General features: G+C 37.4%; 1 protein-coding gene across 3 annotated transcripts in view; it reads left to right on the top strand.

The window, feature by feature from the left end:
* LOC132295237 (uncharacterized) overlaps positions 1–23,593 on the top strand; it is a 41,181-nt gene extending 17,588 nt beyond the window's left edge. Inside the window, exons 7-17 of one of the 3 annotated variants that reach the window (XM_059793416.1) lie at positions 4,252–4,408; positions 4,597–4,888; positions 5,416–5,530; positions 5,692–5,855; positions 6,055–6,129; positions 6,256–6,681; positions 7,189–7,254; positions 8,031–8,082; positions 8,181–8,210; positions 19,293–19,423; positions 22,625–23,593. In XM_059793416.1, the coding sequence (XP_059649399.1) occupies positions 4,252–4,408; positions 4,597–4,888; positions 5,416–5,530; positions 5,692–5,855; positions 6,055–6,129; positions 6,256–6,444 (992 nt within the window). In that variant the 3' untranslated portion in view covers positions 6,445–6,681; positions 7,189–7,254; positions 8,031–8,082; ... (1 more) ...; positions 19,293–19,423; positions 22,625–23,593. Of the gene's footprint in view, positions 1–4,251; positions 4,409–4,596; positions 4,889–5,415; positions 5,531–5,691; positions 5,856–6,054; positions 6,130–6,255; positions 6,682–7,188; positions 7,255–8,030; positions 8,083–8,180; positions 8,211–19,292 lie in introns of all 3 variants that reach the window. The other 2 variants (XM_059793415.1, XM_059793414.1) reach the window with 2 other exon arrangements.
* The last annotated feature ends 409 nt before the right edge of the window (positions 23,594–24,002 follow it).

The raw sequence follows: 24,002 nt of genomic DNA, 5'->3' as shown, positions 1-24,002 counted from the left end.
TCCTATTTGTCAGGCGCACCTCAATGTTTTTTTCTTCTTCAAATGATTATTCTATTTCTTAAGCCAAAAATGGTACTTTTGGCTACTTAATTACCAAATAAGAAAGCTGAAGCGAATGAGAGAAGGAACTTTTGTTCAAAAGAATAAACAAATAAGAAAGCCCAAGAGTCAAAGTGTCAACCGAACATAGAAAGAGTGAGATTGTGAGACCAATAACGAAGCCCTAATTGTAGAGACGAATGACGAAGCCATGTTAGTTCTTTCTTCTTCTACTCTCTCTTCTCATCTACTCTCTCTTCTCATCTTTGTTTACTTCTCTCTCTTAATGTAGTTCTCTTCCCTTTCCTCTTTTTTTTTTTCGGGCTCTATTTTTTCTCCTTTTTCTTCTTAACACTTTCTCTCTCTTCTCATCTACTTCTCTTGTCTCTGCGACTTTTTTTTTTTTTTTTTCCTTTTCTTTTCTTGTTAACAGTTTTTTTTTTTGGTTAATAGATTTATTTCTTTTTGTGCTCTGTTTTGCCTTTCAAAAAAAATAAAATATATGTTTTGCCTTTCAAGAAAACAAATTTGTGCTTTGATTTATGGTTCTTGAATGCTTATATGGTTGATGGAAAGACCTTTATTATATTTGATATTAATTTTTATAATATTGATACGACTTATGAGATATGAATGCTTTTATGGTAGTTTAAAATTTCAATTGTACGCCTCACTTCTCTCAGGCACGCGCCTCGCCGTGCGTCTCGTGCCTAGTGTCACGGGCTTAGAGTTTCAGTACCACTCTAGCTACTCCCATGCGGCACCAAGACGTTGCTTCTACTCTTGCAAGTGCTTGGTCAGCCTAACTCTCGCGAACACCTTAGCCAACACACTCCCCTCGTGCGCTTACTAGTGTTGTAGTGGCCCTCGCCTCTCTCCTCACTTGGCTTGCACACTCACACACACTAAGGCACTTAAGTTGGCAAGGAAATAACACTTCTATTACTTCAAAAAATGCTTTGTACAAGGCTAGCACTCAAAACTCTCTACAAGGCTCTCAAGACTCACTTTAGGACTTGTTGGCTACAAAATGAAGTCCTACTCCTATTTATACGCATCCCCATCCCTAATGGATGGCTAGGATGCATTCTAACCAACGGTGGAGATCGATTCTCTATAATCTTCTCCCACCTTCTTCACACTTCCATACTTATCTATTAGTATCTACAACATTCTAGAACTCTCCATACTACTCCACACAATTCTGGAGAACTTTAGAATATACTACACATATCTAGAATCTTCCACACAACTCTAGACAATTCCGGAAGACTCTAGAAACTCCACTCGCTATGCAGTTGCCATGCAGCATCCTCCTCAGCGTCTGCGTGTTGCCTGCGTGACACAACCTCTATAGGCGGGGCGTGACATTCTCCCCCACCCATTTCTGTGACGCCCTCGTCACGGTTTCTTCAGCTGACCTAGCCTCTCGCAGGTTATCAGCACTTGCGCATATGTCCTTGGCCCAAACGTACGCGCCCCCTTTGGGAGATGTGAGGTCCTCACGAGCTCCATCGTGTTGACTGCCACCTCTGGACTCTCTTTCCTGCCCACGAGCGACACCATGCATGCGGCCTTGCCTTCCTCGCCTCCAAGTATCATCAACGCACCAAGGCATGGTAGTGGCGCGGCATTGTTCCTGTCCATGAACTCCCAGCCCCAGCACCATGTCGTGGTCGTCCATCTCCGCAACCTGAAAGTCGGCCTTGCCCTTCCATCCTTGCATGTTAGCTGCACCTCCTTGCATACTCTACTCACGCGTGCCTCCTCGGAGTTGACGGCCTTGATCCAGCCCTCCATCTTGCGCATCTCCAAGCCAAGTCGTTGCGCCTCCTCCGGGGTAATGAAGTTGTGTGTGGCGCCCGTGTCCACCAACGCTTGCACGGCTTTGCCACCAACCTGCGCATCCACATAGCGCACCCCAGCTACCTTCTTTGCCTTGCCCTTCTTCTTGGTGTCATGCGCCATACTACTCAACATTTGCATAGCCCCCATGCACCTGTCTTCATTGCTACCCGTGTCGTCCATCTTACCCTTGCCCTTATCCTTCACAAAGGCACTCATGGTCTTCTTGTTGGGGCAGTGTCGCAATAGGTGCGGCCCTTCGCACAAGTAGCACTTCGGCGGCTCCCACTTGCCCTTGTTGCAGCGCTCCCCTTTGCCACTAGCCTTGGACCTCTCTCCATGGTCCTTGCTCTTGTCATGGCGTGGGTGTCTCTTCTCATCGCTGTGCTCATCATCACTAGACTTGGGCGAGCCCCCTTTCTTGAAGCGTCGGTCTCCCCCACCTTTGCCGTGGTCCCTCCTAGGAGACGTGGCCCTCTTGTCATCGCACCTAAAGTCTTCAAGGTGTTCCGCTAAAGCCATTGCGGGTGCTAAGTCTCTAGGCTCCCTCTTTCTCAGCTCTGTGGCTACCCAAGACTGCAACCCATCAATGAACAAGCACACGCGTTGCCGCTCCGGCATCTCTGAGATCTCCAGCATCAAGTTGGAGTACTCCTTCACATACTCCCTTATGCTGCCCTTCTGCTTCAGGCGCCTTAGGTTGATCATGGCGAGGTCCTCAACGCACTTAGGGTAGAACTGTCTCTTGAACTCCTTCCATGTGTCAACCGCTCTTGCGCCTCTACCGGTGAAGCGCTGCCTCCACCATAGAGCGGCAGTGTCCGTGAGGTACATAGTGCCTGTCTGCACCTTTTCCTCATTGTCCTCGATTTCCATACTCTCGAAGTACCGCTCCATGTGCCAAAAGAAGTTGTCAATCTGGCGCGCATTCCTTGCCCCATCATACTCCTTGGGCTCCGGCGCCTTCTTCTTCCTTGGCTTCACCACGACCTCGCGCGCTTGAGAGAACTCCTTCTTGCACTCGGCAATCTCCACGCGCAAGTCGTCTACCCAATCATGCAAGTCCCTTTCCTTCTCTTGCGCCTTGTTGGCGATGCCATCAATCAGCTCGTAGAGCTCCGCCATCCTTCTCTCGAGCCTGTTAAACTTGGTCTCCGTGTAGACCAAGTGTGTGGCAAGCTTCTCCTCCAAGCTCTGCTCCAAGACGTGGACTTGGTGGTCTCCTCCGCTAGCCATGTCTACTCCAACAAAGCTTCCTTGACGAACCTGCTCTAATACCAACTGTCACGGGCTTAGAGTTTCAGTACCACTCTAGCTGTGCGGCACCAAGACGTTACTTCTACTCTTGCAAGTGATTGGTCAGCCTAACTCTCGCGCACACCTTAGCCAACACACTCCCCTCGTGCGCTTACTAGTGTTGTAGTGGCCCTCGCCTCTCTCCTCACTTGGCTTGCACACTCACACACACTAAGACACTTAAGTTGGCAAGGAAATAACACTTCTATTACTTCAAAGAATGCTTTGTACAAGGCTAGCACTCAAACTCTCTACAAGGCTCTAAAGACTCACTCTAGGACTTGTTGGCTACAAAATGAAGTCCTACTCCTATTTATACGCATCCCCATCCCTAATGGATGGCTAGGATGCATTCTAACCAACGGTGGAGATCGATTCTCTATAATCTTCTCCCATCTTCTTCACACTTCCATACTTATCTATTAGTATCTACAACATTCTAGAACTCTCCATACTACTCCACACAATTCAGAATATACTACACATATTTAGAATCTTCCACACAACTCTAGACAATTCCGGAAGACTCTAGAAACTCCACTCGCTATGTAGTTGCCATGCAACATCCTCCTCAGCGTCTGCGTGTCGCCTGCGTGGCACAACCTCTATAGGCGGGGCTTGACACTAGGCTCCAAAGGACCTCTAGTGCCTTGAGCCTTTAATCATACTGGCCTCGGTTTCCTACCTTGAAAGAATGGGAATGGAATCATTCCACTATTCTAAACATTATAAAAGCTCAGGCAGTCGGTATTTTGTACCACTGCTCAGGAATAATTTCTTCTTATTTTTCCTGTTTTTATCCTTTTTGAGAAACTTGAATTCTGTGTTATTGCATAGGATAACCCAACTTTTAATGTGTTTAATGTAAATTCTTTCAATCAAAAACATTTTTGAAATAGTACTTATTTAGTCTGACAGCTTTCTGATAACAGTTAATCCAACAAAAAGTAATCATTGTAAAACCTGCCATGTAATTTTTGTGCTTTTGATTGATCGGCTTATAAAAATTGCCTTTATATATTGAAATTTATCTTTTATGCCTTTTCAAATTGTGAGCTTTTGTATGCGCAGGCTACCGTTTTGGGGAAATACTTGATGGTCGGTATGAAGTTATTGCTGCTCATGGGAAAGGAGTCTATTCGACAGTAGTCCGCTCAAAGGATCTTAAGGCTGGAGCTGGTCATCCAGAAGAAGTGGCAATAAAAATCATACGTAATAATGAAACAATGTAGGTAACTATATGGTTCTCTTTCTTTGCCCCCCACTCTTAACTGGTTCTCTTTCTTTGTTTCTTCAGATGAAGTTCTTTTGTCCTTAAAATAGCATGTATTAAATCTAATTTTTCTAAAAACAACTCTCTCCCTCTATCTCTCTCAATTTTATTTATTTATTTTTTTTGGGTTTCATGTGAGATAGGCATAAGGCTGGATTGGTAGAGCTGGTCATATTGAAGAAGTTGGTCGGTGCAGACCCAGAGAACAGGCGCCATTGTGTTCGTTTCCTTTCAAGTTTTAAGTACCGGAATCATCTTTGTTTAGTTTTTGAATCACTTCAAATGAATCTGCGAGAGGTTTTAAAGAAGTTTGGCCGCAATATTGGACTGAAACTAACTGCTGTTAGAGCATATGCAAAGCAACTATTTATTGCGCTTAAGCATCTCCGAAATTGTGGCGTGCTTCATTGTGATATAAAGCCAGATAACATGCTGGTAAATTTTGACTGTTATTCTATGATCAACTTTCTTCTTCTTTTCTTTCTTTCTTTCCCTTACTTTCCCTCTCATTTTCCGGGACGAGTAAAAATGCTCATTCTATGCGTGTTTTAAATAAGACAATTAGAAAAGGATTTTAATTATTCAAAGTTAAAAATAGAAAAAGTAAATTGAAATTAATTTCTTACAACAAAGCATGGTATTAGAACAAAATCCACAACATATAAATACCCATAAAAATCTGTATATGCGTGTGTGTGTGTGATTTTAGAGAAGAGAATTTGTATAGAGTAAATATGTGATTATTTATCATAAAACATGTTCATAAAAATAAGAATGTGGATGAGCATACTTAGTAAAATAAAAGGTGTATCATAAATATGTGATTTATTATTACTTATCAAAAAAAAAATTAGTATATATTAAATTCATTAAAAATGTTCATAAAAAATGAAAATACTATTGACATTTATATAGTAGTATCAGTAAGTATAGACATCTCACCATCCATTCATTCTACTCAGGTAAATGAAGTGAAAAATGTGCTGAAGCTTTGTGATTTTGGCAACGCCATGTTTGCTGGTAAAAATGAAATTACACCATATCTTGTGAGCCGCTTTTATCGCGCCCCTGAGATAAGTAAGCATGAACTTCAAGCTACTCTCTTGGTATTCTATCTAATGATGGAAAAGAGCTATTTTATTAGTTATTTGATATATTTCGGTTCTTGATGTTCAGAGAGTGGTGTATTTTGCTGGAGCTGAACCATTTAGTAATTTTTAATCCTTTCCTATTTGCAGTTTTGGGCTTGACATATGATCATCCCATGGATATTTGGTCAGTTGGTTGCTGTTTGTTTGAGCTTTATACTGGGAAAGTTCTTTTTCCAGGTTCTACCAACAATGACATGCTTCGTCTTCATATGGAACTAAAAGGTCCATTTCCTAAAAAGATGCTTCGAAAGGTTAGAGTTGGATTTACATATGCAGAGCTGTAGACCAATTTTCTTCTTCTAAAGCTTGAACTTGAATTAATACTATTGTTCATCTTAGTGGGGATTCTCGGCAGGGTAACTAAAGTCTTTTTGGCTTCAGTTCCTAATTTCCATGATTTTGTATTTATAGTGGAATGAAACTGATTTTACTTCCTGCTGAATCCCCCAGGGAGCTTTTACAGATCATCATTTTGACCAGGATTTGAATTTTCTTTCCACAGAGGAGGATCCTGTTACAAAGAAGGTAAACATTAATTGTGAATTAATATTAACTTAAATAATTATATCTAAATGTAACTCTAGTTGTTTTAGATGGGAGTTCATGTTCCTCTTTTATTTTTACATTGTACTATTAATTTTGTCATTACAGACTATGAAGAGGTTGATTCTCAATATCAAGCCAAAAGATATTGGGACAGTAGTTAGGAGCTCTCCTGGCGAGGATCCGAAGATGTTAGCCAATTTCAAAGACCTTCTAGAAAAAGTTTTTGTGTTGGATCCAGAAAAGAGGATAACAGTATTGCAAGCATTGCATCATCCCTTCATCACTGGCAAGTGATCAATGATGCTGATTTCTGACTCCAGAAAAGCTGCTGCACTACATATTTGTACATTATGATCTAAATTTATATTCTGATCTCTAATCATTGGGAATTTATCTGTCTTTATCTTCTCTGTGCTGGCTTGAGAGCTTTGGACACAGTTTTGGGCAATGGTAGAAGTTGCAAGAGAGGATGTTTGTTTTGCAGACTTCTTACTTGGCAGTTCTTTCGGTGGAATGTGTTCTGTTTCTATTGTAAGACAACTTGCCAAAGGCGTTTTCTTCTCTTGTACTCATTCTTGGTGGTGACTACTATGAATTTTTTTTACATATAATTTTCATTTTCTGTCCTCAAACTAAATTTGTAATTTAGGCTTGGGTTCATGCAACTGTATCTTTAGGGCTTTCTGTGCACCAGAAAAATTAATAAAGAGAGCAATATAATTATTTATGTGTTGTTCAAAACAATTATATTGTTTTGAGACTTCTTTTTCTACAGTAGCAGGGGATTTCTCTTTTCCCTTTTTTTGTTTTTTCCTTCCTCTTCCCTCTGTTTTGTCCCATATAGTTAGTTGTTTGCTGCGCTGTAAAAAATTGTTTCTTGTTTATGAGATATTAAATTTCTATTCTTTCTCAGGCATTGTAATACTATAGACTACATTTCTTTTGCATAGTCTTTTTAATCTTCTTGACTGTATTTTATTTATTTTTTTCCCTTGAAGTGCTTGGGTCCTGGAGATTCTAATTCTATTTTTCATTCAGGATATCTATCAGTCATATGAGGCAACCGTTCAGTGCTCTAGATGCATAAAAGGCACTCTGGAGAAGGTACCTTGGTTTGTTTATTAGGAGCTTATTGTCACCTTTGAAATTAAATAGCATGATCTCTATTTCTTAAGTTTTTTCTCCTCCTCTAAGCTTTCTTACTGGTTATGATTGGAAATTTATATCGGTTAGTTAAAGTGGCATTCTTGTTTGGGATGAATATTTTTCTGCATTACACTTCAGTTTGTGTCTGCATGTTTGTATAACACATGTTGAGTTAGTGCTCCATCATTGGTTCTTCATAGTATTTTAAAAGTATGAAAAAGGAAAAGCTGGACTGTGCATGCTGTTTCTTTTGCTTAAGTATTAGTACTACTGTATGTATGGTAATTTATGTGTGTGTATAACACATGTTGAATTAGTGCTCCACCGTTGGTACTACATAGTATTTTAGAAGTATGAAAAAGGAAAAGCTAGCCTGTGTATGCATATTCTTTTGCTCTAGTGTTAGTACTATTGTCTTCTCAAAAAAAAAAAAAAAAAAAGTGTTAGTACTATTGTATGTATGGTATTTTACTGTGTGTATGGCCTTTTATTGTGTGTATGGTACTTTTAACCATGTTAATAGGCATGAATGTTGGACATATCAGGATCTACGTAGTGACATTATGTCTAAATATATAAATGTATGTATATATTTATTCCTTTGTGGTTAGGTTGCTGCTTCAGCAAGAGAACTGTCTGAGTGCTTATTAAGTTGTTTGTTAGTGTGTCTTCAAAATTATACATATTCTAATGAATTTGCATTACATCTGATCCATGGTTTGGTCATTCTGGAGGAATTTGCAGTGGAGGTGTATGGCTGCAGCTTTGAAGGCGAAATTATTTTCAGTGAGTAATCCTGTTTGATCATCCTATTATTTATCTCGCAGAGCTAGTGCATGTCATTTAACAGAGCAACTCAATGATATGATTCTACTTTTTTTTAGGGTACAACTCCCTGTGCTTATGCGATTCTGGTAAGTATCCATAATTTTCATTTATTGTCCTTTATGGTATTATTTATCAAAAAATATTGCCCTTTATGGTATCATTTAGGTTCCTGGTGTTTCTTTTAGTTTTCAAGTAATCTTTTATCTTTTGCAATTTTACTCCTTTCTAGAGATTCTTGCAAGAATCATTGATGGCGTGCTTTTGGGTTATGAAGGTTCTTATGCTTGTGGTTTGCTGTATCTTTTACTTTTGAGAAAAGTGATGAAAATAAAGAATGGTGGTAAAATTACTTTAGGAAGCTGATAAATAAAATTATTACAAAATATTTTATTTACTCTAAAGCTTAGGGTGATTAAAGAATTTGTATATATATATTTTGCAAGTACAGGGTTGTGCGAGGTAAAAAAATGCATTGAGCATGATGAAAACATGTTAGGCTTTATGACTAGATTCATGTTTAGGCTTGGAAGTGTTTAGGGGTGATAATTGCTTGTCTTGTCTAACAAAATTATTCAACAAGACAATGATGAATAAGAAAATCTTTGGTGAGTGGTATAGAACTATTGTAGTACCTATATATTAAAATAAATTGGATATTTTAAATTGTACAAATTTTCGTTGCATCAAGTTATGATACTATGAAAGTTTGGAGAGAGTTATTGTATGCCTAAGATGGGGAATCACATCGTCGGAGTGTAAGGTTTCTTTTTGGGATAACTGTGGAATGTTGAGGCGCAATTATGTCATTTTCTTTATAAAAATTTTCCATTTACCCAGGGAAAAAAAATTATGTCATTTTCTTTTCCTACAAGGGTGCGAAGTGGGATACTAGCAGACTATTGTTTTTGAGATTTGGACATATCTTCCCAAGAGCTTGGTTTTAGAGAAGAAAGGAATTACAAATAGATATGTTGATGTGCTAGCAATTGTATCTGAAAACATTTGTGATCACAATAGGAACAACTACTGAAGTAACAAAGTGAATTTGCAATTATTGTACGGCTTACATCAAGGATCGACATTCTTTTTACCCTATTGTTGAACTTATAGAGAACATTTAGGATGACATTCCATGGTGTATGTTATTTGCATATAACATAACATACACCAAACTATCTTAGTTGTTTTTTTGTATTCATCTTCCAATTAGTTTTGCTTCCACGATGGGTGTCTTGTTTTGGTCACTCTTGTTGGCAAGGGATGGGATGCCACTTAACAGGAGGACTGGTGAATTAGTAACCAGAATTAGGTTTGGGGACAAGGTTGGAAACTTGGAATTCAATTCCCAACTTTTTTGCTTATTGTACTTAATTGTTTTAATCATCATTTTCCTTTATTCCATGCATCTTTCTTGTTTCTTGTAGTCATAAATGCCAATTGTGTTAATTATTTTGAAATTTAATTGTGCTTGGGCTTCCATGCTTACTATCCTTCTTTCTATCCTGACCCAGGACCATTGTGATGTGTGATCCACCATAAATTGTAATATAGAACACGATTCTGAAGTAATACTTGTTAGTCTTTCTACAATTGCTGCTAAAGAAGTAATATAATTATAATAGCTAAAGCGCGTTGCTATTTAGCATTAACAATGGATTTGTTAATATTTTAGTAGTGTTTGGATCTGTGTTACCCGGACTCGTCGCCACCGGTCATAGTGTCCGTGTCGACACGACACAGGATATGGGTCAGACTCTTCGTTTCTCCACCAGACACAGCTGATGATTAAAACACACAAAAAGATGTGTGGGTTGATGCTTGTGAAGGATTATAAAATTTTTCCATGGTTTGTTTGTTAAAACGGCAGCCAATGACGCTGGTAGGAAGCTTTCTAGGTCAAAAATGGTGGACTGGATTGAACCAGCAGCGTCGTTGCAAAGAAAGGTTGGAGATGATGGTGTTACACGCGCTTTATTTCCGCAATTTTACGCCTGATGAAGTGTGATTTCACGCAATTTATTAATGGCTTGTATTTAATGGCCCAGTTGATGCCACCTGTCTTGGAATGTTAAGGGATCAAAATGTTTAATGCTTTACAGCTGTATTGTACCTTCACCTTTAGTAATAGTATATATCTTACCTAATATATATCTTACCATACAGAGCAAATGAGACAAAAATACAGTAAAAATGGTTTCGTTCTTCCTCATTGACTTGGCAAATGAGACAAATTTACAATAATAAAATAAAATTTCCTCTCAAAACTATAGCAAACATATTTATTTATTTTATTAAAAAATGATGAATCATCCATAAAAACACATACAATTCTTTTTTTCTTAGCTGTGTCCAAGTACCCGTGTCTAAATATTGGACACTTTTTAGCCGAGTCCCCGTGTCCTTTAAATTGATAAATTGACGAATCCGACTCCTAGACACATACCCGCGTCCAACGCTCGTACCTGAGTCCGGGTAACATAGGTTTGGATACGTATTGCAATGCTCTCGAAGAGAGCAATCTAAGATCAGAATTTCAATACTCCATGGAGTCGTAACATATCAACCTTGTTGTAATAGACTCAGCCAGACATGATGCCAATTAGCACGGCTCTATTTCATGCTTGAATTTTCCATTACAAGTCTTACGACATTGTATTGGCCAGTATGGGTCATACTTGTACATAATGACCGATAGGGCTCCTTATTGTCTGGTACGACACTGTAATGACATTTTGGCGTTTGATGCATGATCTATAAGATAGATTTTTCCCCCCTTCTTTTGTAATGAGGAAGTATTCTAACCAGATGTCTTTCGGACTCGTGGTTGCAATGGGAACTCTGGATATTTTCAATAACTCACACTAATCATGAATTTCGCTTAAACCCCTTGAACTTGAGACCTCAAGGTAGTAACCGTGAGATCCTCAAAGAGATAGCGATTTGCATTGTATAAACATATTATATATATATATATTTTTGATTGTTATAAATATAGATGTTGTAATTCTTAAATTTCTCATGGCATAGAGGAACCACAGCAATCCGTCCTGAGCTTGGTGGTTAAACTCTACTACAGTGACGATAGTATAGGGGAGATCGTGCGGAAAATAGGTCGATGCTAGGATGATAAAAAGCTTAACTCCTCTCATTCTTATTACTTTTTTAATGTGAAAAAGAAAAAAAATGAAAATGAAAAAGAAAAAGGTTGTCTTATTCAAAATCCAAGGACTTTCATTGAATGTGGTTTTGTACAGAATTCTATATGTTTCTTATGAGATCGAGTATGGAATTATGTTTACTTACTTTAAATTGAGTATTTGTTTCCCACCTTTCCCAGCTATGTTTGGAATCCCTATATTTTACATATCCATACGATTGAGTCAAGTTTCCAAAATAAGTCTCATTTGGGGTTCTTCAGTCTAGTATCTAATGGTCAAGAACCAAAGAATTTTGGAGAAGCTAATTACAGTCTAGTGTGGGAAAAAGCTATGAAAGAGGACTTTCCATCGAATGTGGCTTTCCACAGAATTCTATATGAATCTATGAGATAGAGTATGGAATTCGGTTTACTCACTTTAGATTGAGTATCCGTTTCCCTCCTTTTCTTGCTAGGATTGGAAATCTTGTATTTTACATATTCATACGATTGAGTTCTTGGGTTTTCGAAATAAGTCTCATTTGGCCTTCTTGTGTGTTGTATCTAATGGTCAAGAACCAAAGAATTTTCGAGAAGCTATTTATAGTCTAGTGTGGAAAAAAGCTATGAAAGAGCACTTTCATTGAAGGTGGCTTTCCATAGAATTCTATATGTATCCATGAGATCGAGTTTGGAATTCGGTTTACTCAATTTAGATTGAGTATCCGTTTCGGTCCTTTTCCTGCTAGGATTGGAAATCTTATATTTTACATATCCATACGATTGAGTCCCTGGGTTTTCGAAATAAGTCTCATTTGGCCTTCTTGAGTGTAGTATCTAATGGTCAAGAACCAAAGAATTTTCTAGAAGCTAATTACAGTGTAGTGTGGAAAAAAGTTATGAAAGAGGAGTTACATTTGTGTGGGACATTGTTAAAGAATTATGATTTTTTTTTTTTTTTTTTTTTTTTTCTAGGCTTCAATCATTTGATGTAATTTTTATAAATTTCATATTTCTTTTGTATTATAATATAATTTGAATAGTGGTGGATTTCATTAAGTTATTCTATTGTATGGTATTAGTTATGTGAAGTATAAATGTATAATTTATAACTATTATCTTTTTTTTTTTTTAGGTTGGGTTCTAGGGAGAAATTGTAAATCCATGGATGAGCTTTAAGAGTGTTTGGATTTGTTGAGGGTATAGAGGCCCTATCTGGCCTTGTGTAGTTTGACGAGATGCGTTCCCCTTTTGAATACTTTTTATGTAATTATTACTTCTATATATATAAAAAAATTATCAGTTTTTACTGGAGTATTACTAACTATAGTTACTAATTATTATAATTTACTAACTTAAATTGCAATATAACATAGTTCGTGTTATAAATATATTACTAACTACAAATTATGACTTACAATTATAGCAAATCTATAATGCATATACAAATAGAGTAAATTGTCATTGATCTATCGATTTGTAATTTCCTAAAAGAATTTAATTAAGAATTTTGGAGTTGTAGAAATTGAAAATTTGTCAAAGTGGAGAGTTTAGGTTAGTTGTAATGCTGGTACATGATGATATTGGTTGGAGTTTTGGTTTGGAAATTGATGGAGACATAAGTAATGTTACTTGGAATTTAGTGTGAGAACAGTTAGGGGTGGTATCACCAAGGTTCTAAGAACTCGGTTATGGTGTTGTAGTCTCGGGCTGTAACGGGGGTAACGATTATTTGCCATTGGTCGTGGAATTTTTTCAATAAGAAACATGATCGAAACAAACCAATACGCAAGTTTTAAATCTAGAATTAATAAAACCATGTTTTTAGTGGGTTTTAATGAATTTTGTTGAATATTCAATGGTGATTTATATGAGTGATACTTACAAAAAATTATTTTTTGAGTAATGACATCATCTAGTAATTAAATCTTAATGTGCTGTCTGTTCAATGAATTTACTTAATTTTTTATTTCTCAAGTCTCTTTTATTGTTGGTGTGGGGATCATGCAGGGCGTGCAATTTCCCTATGTTCTTTAGGATTGTTATGTGTTAAAATTGGATGCAGAAATAAGAAATGCAAATAGGAAAAGGGAAGAGAGAAAAACAGGCATATACATGGTTCGGCACTAAGGCCTACATCCATGGACAAAGAGCCACTAAGGGCTATATTTTTATTATTCAGATCTGTATGTTGCTTGAGTACAAGGAGCCTATATATAGGCATGGTAAAGATAAGAATATATGGAAGGTGTTCAATAGTCAAAGGAGGCACTATGATTGGTGGAGGATTTTGCTCCACCGTTATATAGAAATATTTATAATTAGAAGGAAATTGATCGGATCACCATGATTGGTGGAGGATTTTGTTCCACAATTATATAGAAATATTTATATATTTTAACACTCCCCCTCAAGTTGGAGCATGAATATCATGAATGCTCAACTTGCTAAAGAAACTCCTTGAAAGATGATGAAAAGGTGTTCGGAACAACACCGGGAAAGGCCGGAACTAAGTTGGGAAATGGCCGGAGCTATGCCTGGAAAAAGTCGGAACTACGCTTGGGAAAAGCCGGAGCAACGTCGGGAAAAGCCAGAACAATGCCAGGAAATGGCCGAAACAACTTCGGGAAATGACCGGAACAACGCTTGCTCATCCGAGCTTGTATTATTGTCTGGATTGGCTGACAAAGAGCCCTCACCAGGCTCGTTATCATCGCGCTAGGCTCCCCCTCTTTACCCAGCAGTTGATTCAGCTGCTAAAGCTGGAACCAATGGAAAGGGTGGTTCGGCTATTCCCCGAGAAAGTGCCCCCAAAAAACCCAGTTTTGGCGTAGCGGCTATATTTCGCTTCATCCTTTTTTTTCAAGGGTTTCATAATTAGACGTGGGAAATGGCCGGAACAACACTAGGAAAAGCTAGAACTATGCCAGGAAGGGAATGTGCATACATAGAGAATATGCTCCATGATAATAATTTTAAAACTCCCCCTCAAATTCTAGATGGGATTACAAGAACAACATGGCTCTGATACCATGTTAAAATTGGATGCGGAAATAAGAAATGCAAATAGGAAAAGGGAAGAGAGAAAACACAGGCATATACAGGGTTCGGCACTAAGGTTTACATCCATGGACAAGGAGCCACTTAGGGCTACATTTTTATTATTCAGATCTGTATATTGCTTGAGTACAAGGAGCCTATATATAGGCATGGTAAAGAGAAGAATATATGGAAGGTGTACAATAGTCAAAGGAGGCACCATGTTTGGTGGATGATTTTGCTCCATCGTTATATAGATATATTTATAATTGGAAGGAAATTGACCGGATCACCATGATTGGTGGAGGATTTTGCTCCGCAATTATATAGAAATATTTATATATTTCAACATTATGGATAGGCATGCTTTGGTTGCCAACAGCCACCTTGATGGTGGGAGGACAACTTGGGATTTGCATTTTGTGAGGCTTTTCTAGGATTGGGAGCTTGATGATGCCTTTGAGTTTTTGCCCGTGCTGTATAGCCAGGAGGGTGGTTGTGGGTGGGTATGACTCCTTACTTTGGATCCCTTCTCCTCAGGGCTCCTTCTTTGGTAAGCTTTTAGATGAGCTTTCCCCTGGAAGACAGTTTGGTGCACCAAGGTCTCCTTAAACGTGGCTTTCTTTTGCTGGACGACTGTTTTGGGGAATATTCTCACCTGCGACAATTTGAGGAGGAGACAGATTGTTGTCAAATGGTGTTGTATTTGCAAGAGAGATGAAGAGACGGTTGATCATCTTTTATGCATTTCTCGGTTGCTAGGGACGCTTGGGATTCGATTTTGTCTTTGTTTGGGTCGTTTGGGTTATGCCTCAGATTTCGACAGGTTTGATTGAGGCTTGGAGAGGTTGTATGGTGGGTTCCCAAGCCCGTGACCTTTGGAGGGTGGCACCCTTGTGCCTTTTGGTGGGGCTTATGGAGAGAACGCAATAGGAGACCCTATAATGGTGAGGAGACTCCTATTAGGGTGCTGAAATTTTCTTAGTTCTCTTTTCTGTTGGGTTGCCGAGAGAAATTGTAATCTTAGGGGGAGTGAGTTGATTTTTTGGACACGTTGAGAGATTAGGGGCCCTATTTAGCTTCTTTTTTTTCATGGGCCACGTTCCCCGTTTGAACACTTTCTATTGCAAATATTACTTATTAAGTCACTTATTTACCTTCTTATGCAAAACAAATATAAGTTCTTTTCCCTTCTCTCTACTAGTCTCGAAACCTTGACCTTTTGGGAGTTAAGACCCAAGGTCACTGAACAAAGGTGGACCAGTAAAACAAATTTGAGTCCATATATGCATAATATGAAGTGTGTTTATATCAAACATATGTTACTTGGACTCGGGTACGTGTCTAGGGGTCGGATTTGTCAATTTAACGATTTAAAGGACACATGGACTTGGCTAAAAAGTGTCCAATATTTGGACACGCGTACCTGGACACTTCTAAGAAAAAAAGAATTTTAAGTGTTTTCGTAAGATTCCGACGCATGATAACCCTCAGAATGAGAAGGCAGGTTTTGGTTAATTGGTGTTGCATGTGCAAAAAGGATGGTGAGTCAGTGGATCACCCGCATTTGCATTCCTCTGTGGCTCGCGACTGCTGGAGTCTGATTTTTGGCTTGTTTGGCGTGCAGTGGGCCATGCCCCAGTCGTCGAGAGGTTTGCTTGACTCTTGGAGAGGGTGTGGTGTGGCCCCCACGCTCGTTTTTTTTTTAGGATGGCACCCCTCTGTGTTTGATGGAGAATTTGGAAGGAGCGGAATAGTAGATCTTTTGAGCTGTAACTCCAGATTGCCTGGCAACTTCTGCTTGAGATCCATCTTGCGGGATTTTGTAATTGAAACTACTATTATTTTATTTTAGTACATGTTCCATGCGCATCATTAAACCTTTAAATGGTGCTAAATGGATTTTACTGTAGCTTTTTAAAGATTCCTAGTTGGCTAATGCTTTGGATATATCATTCTCAAATGCCAGAATTGTTGGTTCTTACTGTCAGATAACAGATTTTCCTGACCAATGAGATGGCTGCTCCCTGGGATTTTACCATCAGGTAACAGATTTTCTTACCCAATATATTGCTTGCAAGTTACCATCTAGTTAAATGCCATGTAATATATTTACATATAGCAGCAAATCTTGCCTTAGGATTCATGTCCATGGTACTTTTTTTTTTTTTTTTCATTTCAGAAACTTTTAACATTGCTTCATCTTTTTTGGCATGCATAGAATATGCCGTTCAAGGGAATCATTTTTACTAATGTGTTTGTGATCATATTGGGTCATCCTCAATTTATTAAAGATTATTACTTGATTTTGCTTTACTCATTTCATGTACATCCATCAGTGAATTGTTGTTTTAACTTGAATATGTTTTTTTATCATACCTCTAAAAGCCTTCCTCTTACCACTCCCTCGTAAAAGAATGAGAAAAGAAGAGGGAAAATAATAACTCCTGATGTAATACGCTATATTGTTCTATATTCACTCTTACTAGTGTAATCTTTTCCTTCTTCTCTAGTTATCCATCTAAGTTTGTCCTTGGTGGTGTCAACCTTTTGAGTGCATTGAATCCCAGGGAATTCGTGTATTTCTTGTTTCAACAACCATGTTATTTTACAGATTGAAATGCTATGCATTCATCTTTCCAGTACTTGTGACAAAACTTTGAGCCTCCTCTTTTACTCATGAGTAAATTCCTATGATATGAAATCTTGTATTGTGTCTGCTGATGGAAATTCGCCGACCCTTTGGTTTTAGAAACATCACAAACTGTAGAAGGGTATGGAGGGTGTCATTTTAGACTGTTGAGTTGAAGCACTTAGTTTACTTTTCTACAATCACCACCAAGCCTTTTCCCAATTACTTGGGGTCGGCTACATGATACCCATGTTTCCATTCCGCTATATTTAAAGCCAATTCCTCAGTCAATCCACATGCTATCATACCTTTCTTTACTAAGTCTGCCCAGGTTAACTTTGGTCTTCTTCTTTCCTTAGTATTACCCTCAATGTGGACTATGTCACTTTTGCTAATATTTGTTCTCTCCTATGATTTTTTTTTTTGGTAAAATCTCTCTAATAACTAATAAGTTTAGTTTCTAAGTTGATTATACTTCGCCTCTTCCTCAGAGAAAGACGATCAAACAATTCCCAATCATGGTCCTTGCAGGTCATTTTAGACTGTTGAGTTGAAGCACTTAGTTTACTTGTCTACAATCACCACCAAGCCTTTTCCCAATTACTTGGGGTCGGCTACATGATACCCATGTTTCCATTCCGCTATATTTAAAGCCAATTCCTCAGTTAATCCACATGCTATCATACCTTTCTTTACTAAGTCTGCCCAGGTTAACTTTGGTCTTCTTCTTTCCCTAGTATTACCTTCAATGTGGACTATGTCACTTTTGCTAAACGGCACACTTAAAGGTCATTTTAGAATGTTGAGTTGAAGCACTTAGTTTACTTGTCTACAATCACCACCAAGCCTTTTCCCAATTACTTGGGGTTGGCTACATGATACCCATGTTTCCATTCCGCTATATTTAAAGCCAATTCCTCAGTCAATCCACATGCTATCATACCTTTCTTTACTAAGTCTGCCCAGGTTAACTTTGGTCTTCTTTCCCTAGTATTACCCTCAATGTGGACTATGTCACTTTTGCTAAACGGCACACTTAAAGGTCTTCTTTGCACTTTGTTTACTTCTCTATGGAAGAATTTAAACATTAGAATATAATGTGGGTGTGTTTCCAGTGAAAGCTGGTATTGAATAGGGTAATAATGAAAGTTGAAACATCCGGGTCTTGAGAATCATCTTGTTAAAGTTATATGAATTGATTGGTAAATCTTTACATGACTAGAACTTGAGTTGGTAATTGTCCATTCCTCTTCTCTCATTTATTTTTTTTCTTTCTTTGTTTTATTTTTTAAAGAAGGAAAAAGATATTTTGAATGACTAAATAGAGCCGACTCTCCATATTAACTCTACCACAACCATTGGATGCATCGATGTCCCATATAAATGTGTCATCACTTTTATTGAAATAGCTTACATAATCCATATACTTTCTTTCATAGTTGCAACTCGTAACCAATTTTGTATTTTGCCTTCCAAAATATTTTGGAAATTGTGAAGTGAAAAACTTTCTTGTAATATGGATATTGTGCATATAATCTACTGATATGGTGAAAATTTGCTGCAGTACTGACATGTCGTGTTATTATTAAATTGTACAAAGAATAACAAATTCACCTTTCATTGTTTGAATGAAAAAGATGGAAGCAAGTGAGAAAGCTTTGGTTGAAGACTTTTGTTGAGTATCATGGGTTTTGAAGTCCAAACTCGGTTACCCCGACTTAATACGAGTTCTACATATACTAAGCCTTTGAAAAGACTGTATACCTTACATTTTTCACTTCAAAACTAATGGAAGAGTACAAGTTGCAGATATTTTCAATAAATGGTGTTATTTGCACAAAAGATAGTATATGCAATATTTTGATGTCAAAGGGCGGGGTTTTTACACATTATTCTTTTTTTAATCTTTTATTCATAACAATATAGGGTATATATGATTTATGTCCGATGTTAACGGGGAGATGACATGTCCTTAAATATTTTCTATACGGTAAAGGTTCTTTTTATTATATCAGGTAATTATATGCACAATATTTATATTACGCTTGGTTTTGTGTACTTTATTATTATTGTTATTTGTGAGGTGGGATTTGTTGTTTGAGATTTGTTTAGGTCTGCCTATTTCTAACTCTTAACATTTGTGGATGGTTCTAACGCACTAATTGATGACTTAAATGGCATTTATTACTAGAAACAATAGGCAAAATTTAACATTGTAGGAAATGCTAAATAATTTTATCCTCGCTAAATTATTTATTTTGGACTCCTTTTATTATTTTGGTTTTCTATAAAGAATAGTTTGCAAAGGCTTGAGTGATTTGTTAATTGTTTATAAGATTATTGACAGTGGTGTCATTTCAGGATTCTTTGGCGGTTCGAGAGGGTTGAGGCAGGGGGATCCTTTATCTCCTTTTCTTTTCATCATTGTAATGGAGGCCTTCAGTAGGTTGATGAGGCATGCAGGCGAGATTGGCTACTTCAAAGGCTTCAGGGTAAGGAGAGATCCTTCTTTCCAGGTGCAGATCCTAACTTGCTCTTTGCAGAAGCTACCTGTGTTATGTGATGCTGATGTGAGCAGTTGAGGTACCTGAGAGGGGTTTTGGTGTGCTTCTAGGCGGTCTCGGGGCTGAAAATTAATCTTCGGAAGAGCGAGGTTTTGTTTGTCGTAGTGGTGGAGGAGATTGATGATCTTGCCAGCATCTTGGGTTGTAGAGTGGGACCTTTCCTCTGGTGTATTTGGGTTATCTTTGGGAGTTCAATCTAGGAGAGGTTCTTCTTGGGATCCAGTAGTGCAGTGGTTCGAGAGGAGGCTAGCTAGGTGGAAGAAGTAGTTTTTTATTGAAAGGGGGTCGTTTGACTTTATTGAAGAGAACCCTTTCGAGTCTTCCCTCTTATTTTATGTCCCTCTTTCCTATCCCGGCTTCTGTGGTGAGGAAGTTAGGTAGATTGCAGAGGAACTTCTTGTGGCGTGGTATGGGAGTTGAGTTTAAATACCATCTTGTGCCGTGGGAGTAGATTTGTAGGCCCATTCAGGCGGGTAGTCTGGGCGTGGGGAGATTGGACTGGTTCAACAAAGCTTTGTTGGGCAAATGGTTGTAGCGGTTTCGGGTGGAGACTCATTGGCTATGGAGGAGGGTCATATGCCCTAGATATGGTGAGGCTAGATGTGGGTGGTGCTCTTTGGTGTTGAGGTCGCCCACCAGAGTTGGCTTGTAGAGGAGCATCCAAAAGGGCCGGGATGAATTCTCCAAGCATGTCTGATTCAGGGTGAGGGATGGACACATAGTCAGTTTCTAGGAGGGCCCTTGGTGCGGAGAGAGGCCGCTCGAGAGAGTGTTTTCGAGACTTGTGGGGATTGCTATTGATAGGCAGGTGATGGTTGCTCATTCCTATCACCTTGATGGTGGGAGATTTTCTTGTGATGTACAATTTTAGAGATTTCTTCATGATTAGAAGGTGGAGGAGATGATTGAATTTTTGCTATGCTTTATAGTTTGTCTGTTTCTGGAGAGGGAACAGGTGAGATGCTCTGGACAGGTGCGAGCCATGAGAGATTTGAGGTTCACTCGTTCTATTGTCGCTTGATGGACTCTCAAGGGATATCCTTTCCATGGAAAGGCATATGGCTACTTATAAGAATAAAAAATAAATAAAGAAAAGAAAAGAAAATGTAAGAAATTTATCAAGAAGGAAATATGGTGGTGAGTGAGGGAGTGCAATAAATCGTACAAAATAAAAGAAAGTTTAAATGAATGGCAAACAAACAACAAACAAGAGGACTTAGAAAAATTAAAAGTGAAGAAGGTGGTAAATAAAGCTAAAGAAAATAAACTAACTAGTGTGTATGAAAAAGATATAAAAGCTAGCAAAAAGTAGAAATAAGTTGACTATGACACGGATCAAGTTAGATCCATCAAGGATATAGATGAAAAAATATTAGTTAAAAGAGATGGACATATAAGATAGATGGTGAGAATATTTTCAACAATTCGTGAATGCGGTACATTTTGAAGAAGAAATCACATGCAATTAACATAATATGATAATGTTAAGTAGGATCAGTAATAGAAAAATAAAGGATGCAATTAACAAATTACTAATACAAGCTTGGAAAACTCTAGGAAACTTGGGTATTGAATGACAACTTTAATCAATAAAATTCTAAAAGAAGGAATGATGCCTAATTCATCGAGAAATAGTACGATTATACCAATATACAAAAATAAAGGTCATATACAAAATTGTAATAATAACTGAGCAATCAAATTAATGAGTCCTACAATGAAATTGTGAGAGGTTTATAGAACAAAATTAAGGAATAAAGCCATACTATCCGAGAACCAATTTGGATTTATGCTAGGGAGATCTGCTATGAATACCATTTATTTACGTAGGCAATTGATAGAAGAATGTATGATAAACAAGCAGATCTATACTCGGTGTTCATAGACTTACAAAAGGCATATGATAGGGTTACAAGTAATATAATTTGGTGGACTTTAGATAAAAATCGAGTCCCTTTAAATTTTATTATATTAAGGGCACTATATAAGGAAAAAATAACAATTTCTCTATAAAAGTGAGGCTGCATCAAGGATCTGTACTTAGCCAATACCTGTTTACAACCTTGGATGAAATAACAAAAGATATAAAAGAATACATCCCGTGATGCATGTTGTATGCTGACGACATAGTATTATTGCATACTTCCAAGTAATGCTTGGGAACAAAATTTGAAATTAACGACATAGTATTATTGCATACTTCTAAGGAATGCTTGGGAAAAAAAAAATCGTAACTTGGAGAATGCTTTAGAAACAAAAGGGTTTAGAATTAATATGACTAAACAGAGCATAAGGAATGTAAATAAAATAAATAAATAACAGACGAGTGTTGGGCGTGAAAAAAGACAGAAGAACAATGCATTCATGTAACTGAAATGAAGATGTTGAGGTGGATGATAGAATTGATTAAAAAATATAGATTAACTAATCAAACTATGAGGGGGAGAGAATGTCGAAAACAGACTTAGGTGTTAATGGACACACATGGAATGTCGACCCGTTAATGCACCCGTAAGAAAGGGAATGTCAGTTTGCATAGAAGGTAAGAGACTCCAATGCCGACAATAACTAGTATGGAACGAAGTAATTAAAAATGACTTCAAAAAATAAACATAGGGCAGTCTCACACAGACACAATATATATAATATAGAGAGAGAGCATTCTGTTGGATTCTTGTTAGGTTTTCGACCGATTATTAGTTGATGGCTTTTGGAGCGGTAATGAATGTGGATGACTGCCCTATGTTTATTGGTTTGGAGGATCTACTCTGATAGTCATGCAGATTTTATCCTTTTAAGGGGGTAGAATATTTTGGATAATCTTAGTATAAAGTTCTCACATTTTGACATGAGATGTAAATCTTTGTTCTTCCTACCAAGATCGTAATTTGCCTGCTCTCTCTGGTTAATTTTGTAACTCGATTGTATGTTTGAATGTAATTGATTGCAATGGAACTTTGGTGAGCTGAATGTTTGGACAAAGTTATGTCAATTTCATGAGTTCTGCTCCATAGGACTCATCTGCTTTAAAGTTGATTCGTTTGTCAACTATACATGTATAATTTGAATTGTTCTCGGATCCCTCGTGTATTTAACAGAACCAATTATTCTTCTCAACTAATTTTACAGAAGCTTTCTAGTAGCAGGCGTACAGTATTTTGACATGATATATAGAAGACAGTATATAAACACGTGAGAACCAAGGCGGAGTCAGGATTGCAAAGTGGATTGGGGTAAGAGGAAAAATAGTATTGTATATGGACTGGACTAAGAGAAATAATAGTATTGTATATGGATTGGGCTGTGAACTGATGTATAGTAGTACTCATTTTTTTTTGTTTTTTGGACGTGGGCTATAGCCCAGGTTCGCCCTTCAGTAGGTCCGTCCCTGGTGAGAACGTTAATTAAATTTAGTAACATACAATAGTGTTCTATAAGCGAAAAATGTCATTTGCTTGTTGAAGTAATAGTACTGTAGCGGTTTTTTTTTTTAGTTCGTTTGAGATCACTAGAAAGTGTGTTTATTTTTCCATTCCACGAATCATGTCAATGCATGTCACGCTTTAGCTGGCTGTGTCCACTTGTTATTGCTTCTGCAGGTACAAAACTGTCAAACTCAAACTTAAGCTTTGAGAATCAAATCAGAGTCCTGCCAATTTATATCAATGTTGATCTAAAAACAACCCACTTAACCATATATAATCAAGAAAAAGTAAAAAGAATATAAAAATCATATGTTTCTTTTCATATAATTTTACAGAAGCTTTATGACAATAAAATGTTGATGTTTGACTCTTGTGATATTTATATAGAGATACTTTTGCAAAGTCACAAAAAAAATATTTTAATGCTTTGATAACGTGACACTTAGTGGTGATCGGCCATTGAAGTAAATAAAATTATACTTGGGGATTTTTTTTTTTCGGTCACGTACTCGAAATAATATGTTCTGTTTTAAATAGCAAAACATTGCCACTGTTTAGGTACGTATCAAACGACATTTGTTCTTGCAAAAATTCACAAGAAAATCCCAATTTCATGGACTCCAACATGGGTGAGTATAAAACTAAAATACCGGTACCCAATATTGATCATAATTAGTTAGTGATACCACAGTAGAATTTAAAATTTTCTCCTCGTGGCACGTAGTCCATATTTTCTAACACTACATAGGCGACTTTAACCTTACGTGTGGTTTGGGTGAATACATCATTGTCAATTGCAAATATTTCACTCTCAGGGGATTTATTTTTTTCTTAATTGTATTCAGTCACATAAGTAAAAATTATTTATTTTAGTGAATTTTATCACTACATGTCAATATTTAATTAGTTAGTAATACCACATCACTAATATAACAGGCACAATTATTTTTTTTTTTTCCTGTCATGAGAAAAGAGAAATTACTAGTTTGATGAGGTCGATTAAGCGTTACATAAATATTAATTCTTTATTTATATCATTATTGTCATTGTTCTATTTATTTATTAAAAACTCTCACCTAAAC

The sequence above is a fragment of the Cornus florida genome, unplaced genomic scaffold, assembly GCF_030987335.1.
Source record: "Cornus florida cultivar Cherokee Brave unplaced genomic scaffold, ASM3098733v1 CherokeeBrave_3.0.0_Hap2_Chr02, whole genome shotgun sequence".
NCBI classification, from domain to species: Eukaryota; Viridiplantae; Streptophyta; class Magnoliopsida; order Cornales; family Cornaceae; genus Cornus; species Cornus florida.
The sequence above is the reverse complement of the archived record's forward strand: the minus strand, read 5'-3'. Positions and strand labels throughout refer to the sequence as shown.